The 8774-nt window shown below is 51.8% G+C and overlaps 1 protein-coding gene across 3 annotated transcripts; it reads right to left on the reverse strand.

The window, feature by feature from the left end:
* Positions 1–231: 231 nt before the first annotated feature.
* Positions 232–8603, reverse strand: ADPGK (ADP dependent glucokinase). 3 transcript variants are annotated; one of them, XM_027657787.1, is made up of 7 exons: positions 8358–8603; positions 5388–5613; positions 3960–4022; positions 3574–3694; positions 3095–3291; positions 2289–2387; positions 232–1800 (listed from the first exon to the last, which is right to left on the reverse strand). In XM_027657787.1, the coding sequence occupies exons 1-7, from the start codon at positions 8570–8572 to the stop codon at positions 1252–1254; spliced, it is 1470 nt and encodes a 489-aa protein (XP_027513588.1). In that variant the 5' UTR covers positions 8573–8603; the 3' UTR covers positions 232–1251. The 3 variants fall into 3 exon arrangements, with proteins under 3 accessions (XP_027513588.1, XP_027513587.1, XP_027513589.1); XM_027657786.1 differs by having other exon boundaries at positions 232–1803; XM_027657788.1 differs by lacking the exon at positions 8358–8603 and adding an exon at positions 8182–8251 and having other exon boundaries at positions 232–1803.
* Between the last annotated feature and the right edge of the window lie 171 nt (positions 8604–8774).

Consider the following 8774-nt stretch of genomic DNA (forward strand, 5'->3'; position numbering starts at 1 on the left):
TTAAACGACCTCCTACAAACTCTGGTGAGGCACAGGCTTGCCCAGACAGGCTGATGGCATTTAATCCAGTTTCTGAAAAATGGCTGTGAGAGCTATGCAGATACACCTGAAGTTCCTGAAGTGGCCAGAGACAAACCATGCTGGAAAGACACAAACCCCAAGGCTGGTGCTCTGCAGTTCGTGGTGTGTGACTATGAACAGGTAAAAAAACCAGAAGTATTTAACAAGGACACAGGGTTCTGCTTTTTTAATTTCAAAGGCCAGAGCAAAGAAACTCTTGGTGACCTAGTCAAAAAACCTCCAACATCAAACCCTAAAAAGGCCTCCTCACTTCAGTCTGACCTGGAAAATGCTGTTACAGCTTCTGAGCTTCCAGAGGGACCTTCCCTAATATATTAACCCTTCTGAATGGAGAGCAGGAAGACTGAAGAATTTGGCACAACCACTCTCAAACAACCAAAATCGAGTCTCCAGCACTCGAGAGCATTTCTGTAACACAGCAGCTGGAAGCCCCTGCTGTCAGCAGAGAAGGTATTTAGTGTACAGCAAACACTTTGGGGGCCACTTGGCAGGGAAGTAGAGCTGTCCCCCAAATAAAAACCCCGATTGTCTTCACTCCCACTTTCCCAAAAGCTAAGCACAGGCTGCTGGGGCTCAGTTACCCAGCATCACCTGCACAGCCTGCAGTAGGTACACTCTGCATCACATTTTGGGACCACTAGACCGTGGCTCCCTCTGGGGATTTCACCAGGCAAAAATTCCATCATCGCCCCAGGCAAGGGAAGGTTTGCAGTGTGCTGGGAGGAGATAAGCCACAAGCCTTTTATTTGGAATTTACCAGAGGCAAGGCAGGGCTGGGCACTGCTGTGCTCTCCCTGGGATCCGCAGGCAGGGAATTCTCCTGCTGCACTTCCCAGCACTACCAGACAAGATCCATTCTGAGCTACAAGCAGCAAACCTACACCAGCCAGGGATTTTGGTCTTTGCCTCCCTCTCCCCCTGCTCAGGACAAAGCCAATTTTCACATTAAATACTAAAACATCTGCACCCGCACGAGAAGTGTTCGAGTCACTGCCCAGTGACTGGAATGTGCCGACAGTTTATACCTGGAATTATTCTTTGGCTCTTTTTCAGTTACACCCAGAAAACACACCACACCCCGATTCTGTTCCTATGCCACCACTGCCTCAAATCCCAACCCACGGGTCTCAGACACCGTGCAGCACTGGAGAAGGAGGAGTTCCTGGTTTCCTACTGAGGATAGGCCTCGGAGTAGAGCAGTCCCTCGGCGGAGATGGCGTCCCCCAGCCCCACGGTCCGCACGGGGTCCTTGCACACCAGCACGGGGGTGAAGTGGAACGAGATGCCCTCCCTGTGCCAGTGCACCACGGGCTCGTCCGGGTTCAGGGAGATCTTGGCGGGAGCCTCCGTGTGGGAGGTGAGGAACTCGCGGGGGGCCTTGAGCAGGACCCTGCTGGTGTCGATGGTGTCGGTGGCGCAGGCCTGGGTGCCGGCGGCCCTGGCCCCGGCCGCCACCGCCGCCGCCTGGTTGCCCCAGTGCCCGTCCACGGTGGCCAGGATGTGGTAGGCCAGGGTGTGGAAGTGGATCCGCGTGAGGTCGGACGCCCGCTCCGCTGCCTTCCCGTGCTCCTTCAGGATCCAGAAGAGGATGTCGCTGACCACCCCCACGTCGGGAATCCCGCTCCAGGAGCCCAGGGAGGCGTGGGGGCCGGAGGCAGCCTGGGTGAGGAACAGCAGCTCCTGCTCGTTCAGCCCGATGGAGTTCACCAGGGGAAAGACCTGCTAACAGAAACACGGGAACCACGGGTTTGCCTTCACAGGGACAGTCGGATTTGGGATCCCTCCTTCAGGGTGTGGGTGTTACAGTAACCTGGTGTGCTCAGCACCCAGTTTCCCAGAGAGATGCAGCCCAAAGTCACTGCACTTCTCCAAGTTGGCAAGAATTACTCAGCCAAGGAAACATTCCAATTGGTGTAATTAATTTTCTAGACACACACTTTGACAAGAGTAACAAAACGTCAACTTCAGATGAAACACTCATAACACTGAAATCAGATCTGTGTCAGGATAAAAAAGGAACCACCAGGATCTGCAGGAAAGAACTCCTGCAAAGAAATCGGGGGGTTTTTTAAATTATAAACTCAGCTCAGATTCAATCTTTGAACAGATAGTCCTAATCTTAAATTTTCATTTCTATGCTCATATACCAGTGTGTGCACTGTGATACTGAACCTGACAAAAACAGCATGTCCTGTCATTTTCCTTACCTGATGCATAATGTTGCTCATAAAATCCTGATCAGTCATACTGGCCAGCTCCAGGTGAATGGGAATGTCAGTAGGGATATCGGAGATGGAGGCCACAGCCTACAGGAAAATAGAAAAAACAACACTAAAACATGTACTTATTAAGAAACAGAAGGAGGAAAAGGGTTTGGACTTGAAATACACATACTATAATCTTCCTGTGCATGGATTTAAACACAATTCCAAATGAGATGTCTGACCAGTGGATGTACTGCTAAGGGAGGAAATAAAAACAACTGCTAGTTTTCAGAATTCCAGAGCAGGAAAACTGTATCCAAGCCTACTCTGCACCCAGCTCAGCACCTTTCTAATGGACTAATTCCAAAACTTCATAAATCTGAAGGAACTGTAGAACAGCTGATCCTAGAACACAAAAAAAGGCCAGTGCCCTGCATCAGGACCAGAACTCAGTTGTAAAACAGGTGGTGCTTAAGGAATGCCAGTGTTGATTATAACCTGGATAATCTCGGTATCTGGGATAGAAAAGGTGTGATTTAGCCACTAGACAAGCCCAGAAACCAGGTCAGTGCTCTCCAGCCCTTCTTCTTCCTTAGACAACCCACTGAATCTAAGAAAAGTCACTGTTACAGAACTAGACTTTTGCCATTCCTGCAGTTCCCAGTCTCCTTTTAGCAGGAAACACTGGGATTTGTGGGAGAGCTGAAGGCAGAGCCCACTTACACCTTCCAACCTGGGAAAACAAGGCCTTGCCACGAAGCACTTGCTGGAGTGGAAAACTGGGAGACTCAGGTGTTCCAATATCTCACCTCCATCAGCCGTCTCTGTCGTGCCTCCTTGCTCTGCCCTTCCATCATGTGAAGTCCTGAAAGCACCACAAGGTCTGGCTGGAATTCATCCAAGCTGGACACAAACACTTCCAGCATGTTGAGGGCGCCGTTGGACAGGTCGTGGGAGAAGATGAAGCGGTTGGCAGTGGGTGCTCTCACCTTGCCCCACTCCTCACCTGGGGTGGAGCAAACAGAGGCAAGGAGGTGGAAACTGTTGTATTCCTGGGCGGGATCACAAGTTAAATGTGCTCCAGCAGCAGCCAGAAAACACATGGATTTGTTTCAGCACTACATGAGGGTTACTCTGGGTTTCACCTGCACGTGGTTAAATGGTCCCTTTGTGTTTTCAGGGACCATTTTAGTGTTTGTGCAGCTTTAGAATGACACCCATGAGGGCTGTGCATCAATCCCAGTGATGTCTGGGGTTCCCATCCAACACTCTGCCTTTGGGAAGGTACCTGCTTGATACTCCAAGATAAGATGGAATTCATCTCTTTCCTGCATGGATTCAGGTGGCACGACCACGTTGTCATCGAGCAGTTCGTGGAGTCTGGGGCCAACTGGGCCACAAAGGAGGATCTAGAAAACAGGAAAAAATAACTAAGGTTTCCCTGCCATGTCCCTTGCCAAAATGTAAGCATCACCTAGGCAATTTTTAAGAAGTTAATAATTCAATTTTTAAAAATCATCTGTGTTTTCAACTTGGAAGGCCAACCATATCGTTCCACCACAACCCAAGAAATAATTGCCAGATTCCCAAAATCTACAGGGAAGTAATTTGCTTGAGACAAGCAAATTAAAGAAGATAAGCAAACAGCATGAAATCTTTGGAGTGTGTGTGTACCTTCAGGTCTGGATTTGTCGCGAGCTTCTGCCCAATGAGAGCAGCGTTTCCTCCCACGTAGAGCTGTAAAACAAACAGAGCAGGGTGTGGGTCCCCTTGCTGGGGGACCTTTATACATGTTCAGTCCTCAGCACAGCCTGGAGATTCTGGGTTTTTAGAACACAGTCCAGCAGTACTCAAGTTACTAAAGCTTATTGGGGCTGAAGGCAAAACAACTTTACAGTCCTCTGTGAGAATCTCAACAACTTGAGTGTTCTCTTTTTGTTAAATCTAAATATTCGCCTTCAGGTAATGGCCATGTAGGAATCAATTAATTCATAACACTGACAGTGCTGAAGGAATCTACTCATTCAGCACATAAACAGCCCTCACTCCTGTCCAACTTCTCTGTGGCAGTGGGTGACCTGTGGGTTTTTAGCAAGGCTGCCAAGGAATCGTTTAAAAATTGCAACAGCTCTTCCTCCATTTTGAGGTTGAGGAGAATCCTGGTCCCTGTGCCCACATGGAGTGAGAGGAACCTTCCTACCTTTCTTCAGGTAAGAAAGGTCAAACTTCCCAGTGAGAAAACTGATGTGAGCTTTGAAACCAATGAATGTGGATTGTCATGAGGGTCACAGACACTCAGAGGAGGCCACGGAGCTGCTCCAAGGGCTCGAGCCCCTCTGCTCTGGAGCCAGGCTGGGGGAGCTGGGGGTGTTCACCTGGAGAAGAGAAGGCTCCAGGGAAACCTTAGAGCCCATTCCAGAGCCTAAAGGGGCTCCAAGGCAGCTGGAGTGGGACTTTGGATAAGGGCCTGGAGGGACAGAACAAGGGGAAATGGCTTCCTACTGCCAGAGAGCAGAGTTAGATGGGATACTGGGAAGGAATTGTTGGCTATGAGGGTGGTGAGGCCCTGGCCCAGGCTGGCCAGAGAAGCTGTAGCTGCCCCATCCCTGGAAGTGTTGAAGGTCAGGTTGGACAGGGCTTGGAGCAACCTGGGATAGTGGGAAGTGTCCCTGCCCATGGCAAGAGGTGGAACCAGATGGGCTTCAAGGTCCCTTCCAACCCAAACCATTCTGGGATTCTCTGCCAGAAAACAGGCCGTGGAAGAATCCAGCTGAAAATCAAGTGATTCCTTGCTCCCTGCCTCATTCCAAGGTGTTAGAGCCACTCTGACAGCTTCAGCCTCATCTGGCTCCCATATAACAATATTCTTAAAGAGGCATCTTTGACATTTAATTTTGGGAACGTCAGCAGGGGAGAGACAATTTAAAGCCCTCCTATTTGCAGCAGGGGCAGAATCCTGTGGAAAATCATTCACATGCTCAAGCTACACCACAAGTTCCCTTCCTAAAGGATTTGCTCTCTCACTAGAGGGAAAATGGAAGTCACTGGTGATCAGCAGGTAAGAACCACGCTTCCCCAGGCCTGTGCTGGGTGCAGCCCCACCTGTGCCGCAGGGTGCTCCGAGGCCGTCCGCGCGATGTCCCGGAACGCCGCGGTGTCGCTGAAGAACCGCTCGGCAGCCGCCCCTCGCTCCATGAAGTGGGTGAAGGCCTCCCCCAGGTCCTGCCTGGAGCTCAGCACCGCGTGGTTCTTCCCATCTCTCGGTTCCAGACCCAGCGCCTCCAGCAGCTTCACGCCGGACAGGACCACGTCCACACAGGCGTTGACGCTGGAAGAGACAAAGGAAAGGCGTCCTGGGAAAACCACACGGATCCGAGGGAACTGAGATTAGCTCGGCTGGTCAGAGCATCGTGGTGATAATGCCAAGGTCGTGGATTTGATCCCTGTGGAGACCATTCACTTAAGAGCTGGACTCGGTGATCCCTGTGGATCCCTTCCAACTGGGAATACTCTGACTCTGTCTTGAACCTGTGAGACAACACAGTGAGATCACGCCCCAGGCAGTGATGGCTGTTCAGGGAGAGAACAACCAACCAAATGGAAAAAAAACCCTCACAAAGGCACTGGAATTCCCTGAAATTCTCTCCTAAAGCCTTCTCCCTTTGACTTGCCTTTATTGCACTGCAGAGGAGAGGGGGGTTTCTCCCTTTCTGCTGAATTAAAACAAGGAAGAGTGAGCTGTGTGGTCCTAAGGTCCCTGAGTATGTTACAATACAGGTTTGCTTCATTTGCTGCCTTAGACTCACTCAAAAAAAGAACGGGCACAATAATCAAATGATTAATTTTTAATTCTTAGAAGCTTTTAAAAATGAATATCTTTTGGGTTTAAAATGTGCACGCGATTCAAAACTGTTAAAAACAAAGCAGAAAGTATTTAAGCCTGCTAGATCAGCCTCTTGAGTTTCAGCTGCTCCTAATAATACCCAAACCCACACACCAACTCCCTACACAGGCTGGTTCTGTTTATAAGAAGTCAAGAGAGCGATTTGTCACTTGAAATATTTGAAAACTGCAATTTCTAAAGGACGATCCCTAACTTCCAGAAATAGCATGCAGTGAAAGCAGGAGAAAAATCCTGCAATAGTTAGGGAGGGATAAGAACCATTTCAGCAGGTCCAGGCTTTATGGAAAACCTGTCTAACTTCCACTCCCTATTTCCTTATCAATTACATCAATTTAATCACAGCCTAGTTCAAACTAGAGAACAGGAAAGTTCTGCCTGGAACCAGACCTCCAGGAAGACAATTTGTGAACACTTGCCCTTGTTTCACCCTGTGGTTTCAGACAGATACCAACACACACCAAATATTTCCTGAGACGATACCAGCAATTATTTAAGCATCTTGTGGACCTGCTGTCAAGTGCCATTTCTATTCCTCTGCCCCACACTCCCCTGACAGGGATCCAAACCATCTACAAAACTTTTGCAGGATCTCTGACTTTCTCTGCGTCTCCCACCACGCTCCCAAGGCCAGTTCCTGCTCCATGTCAGTGTGGAGTGCCCAGCATCCAGCATTCCTCCTTGGCAGGGACCTCTCAAGGGCCACAACACGTGAAAGCTGCCTTGCACAAAATAAAGGACATGAAAAGCCCTGAGGCTTTCCAATCCACAAGGTAACCAGCCCAGAAATCCTCTGGATGTGCATCATCTCCTGCAGAGGAGAGAGAAATACCCTCGCACAGCAGGGAAAAGAAATTATAAGTTCAAGCAGCCTTTTAGCCCCAATTTTATGTTTTAATGGATCGTTAAAGATCCAAGGGGATGAAACCAAGTCACATTCCTCTGCCAGCACACAGCTCCACAGCCATGGGGGTGGATAACTCCTTCCAACACCTGAAGGCCGAATCTTCCAGTCAAAGTCAAGTTATCCTGCCAGTCTTTATATTTAAAAGGAAGTGAGTGAGGTGCTCTATATAATGTCCGGATTAATGGTCAGTCTTAAAACCAGCATTTGAAGTCAATGTGATATTCCTGAATTTTCCCCTTGTTTTCTTTCCACTTTAAAAAGAAGAACGTTGGATTTCCCTAGGCATGCACAGGTGCCTTCAACATCCACTGCCTTCTCCTCTCTCTGCTCCCTTCTCCACTTTATAAACTTGTCTCTGGTACTTATTTATTGCCAGCCTGAACTGGATGGGCCAGGAGCTCCAAGTCCCTCAGACTCTGGATGTAAGTTTGTTTTACAGGGGACAAGGTCTCTGGAGACAGGCTGCCAATGGGGCCTGAACCCCACAGCACAGGAGTGTTCTGGGTCATTCCTCCCTCAGTTGAGGTCCGATGGAGCAGTGCTGTGGGGAGGAGCTGCACTCTTGAGGAAATCATGGAATGGTTTGGACTGGAAGGTGTCCTTGAAGATCATCTGGTTCCATCCCCTGCCATGGGCAGGGACACCTTCCACTAGCCCAGGTTGCTCCAAGTCCCATCCAACCTGACCTTCAACACTTCCAGGGATGGGGCAGCCACAGCTGCTCTAGACAAACTGGGCCAGGGCCTCACCACCCTCACAGCCAACAATTCCTTCCCACTATCCCATCTATCCCTGCTCTCTGGCAGTGGGAAACCATTCCCTCTTGTTCTGTCCCTCCAGGCCCTTGTCCAAAGTCCCTCTCCAGCTCTCTTGGAGCCCCTTTAGGCTCTGGAAGGGGCTCTAAGGTCTCCCTGGAGCCTTCTCTTCTCCAGGTGAACACCCCCAGCTCCCCCAGCCTGTGTCCAGAGCAGAGGGGCTCCAGCCCTCAGATCATCTCTGTGGCCTCCTCTGGACTCATTCCAGCAGCTCCACATCCTTCTTATGCTGGTGCCCCAGAGCTGGAGGCAACACTGCAGGGGGAGTCTCACCTGAGTGGGGCAGATACACCCCAGGTACATCCCTACCCGTGCAGAGGCCCCGACACATCCATCCCCGCACACAGATCCATCCCCGCACTCATCCACGTACATCCACACACCGGGATCCGGGGATGCCCGTCCCGCCCCGCCGCCGGGGGGCGCTCCCCGCGCGCTCCCGCACCTACCCGACGGCGACGCGCGCCCAGCCGCGCGCGGGGCGGACAATGGCCGCCTGCCAGGCCGCCACCGTGCGCGCCTCCAGCGAGCGGGCGCGGCGCAGCGTCCCCAGCAGCGAGGCCGAGAGCTGCCGCAGGGCCGCGGGGGGCAGCTCGGGGCCCAGCACGCACAGGTAGCCCAGAGCCAGGGCCAGCAGGCCCACGCACACCGAGCGCTGCCACATCGCCCCGCTCCGCTCCTCCTGCTCCCCCGCCGCGGCTGAGGCGGGGCCCCGCCGGCGGGGGCCTCCTTACGCCGCCTCCGGAGCGCCCCGCCCCCGCCGGCCGCCGGCTGGCGTAACCCGCTTCGGGAATCGCGGCGCGCCGCTCCGCCTGCGCCACCTGCGTACGGCCCGGCGGGGCGGCTGCGCAACCTGCGTAACCCCG

This window comes from Corapipo altera, unplaced genomic scaffold (assembly GCF_003945725.1).
Source record: "Corapipo altera isolate COAL_440 unplaced genomic scaffold, ASM394572v1 308, whole genome shotgun sequence".
In the NCBI taxonomy this organism is placed as follows: domain Eukaryota; kingdom Metazoa; phylum Chordata; class Aves; order Passeriformes; family Pipridae; genus Corapipo; species Corapipo altera.

Coding starts and splice junctions, on each gene's coding strand:
- ADPGK (XM_027657786.1), bottom strand. CDS start 8,572: ATGTGGCAGCGCTCGGTGTGCGTGGGCCTGCTGGCCCTGGCTCTGGGC. Junction 3,695..3,959: donor CGACAAATCCAGACCTGAAG/GTACACACACAC, acceptor CCTGTTTTCTAG/ATCCTCCTTTGTGGCCCAGT. Junction 3,292..3,573: donor TATCTTGGAGTATCAAGCAG/GTACCTTCCCAA, acceptor GCTCCACCCCAG/GTGAGGAGTGGGGCAAGGTG.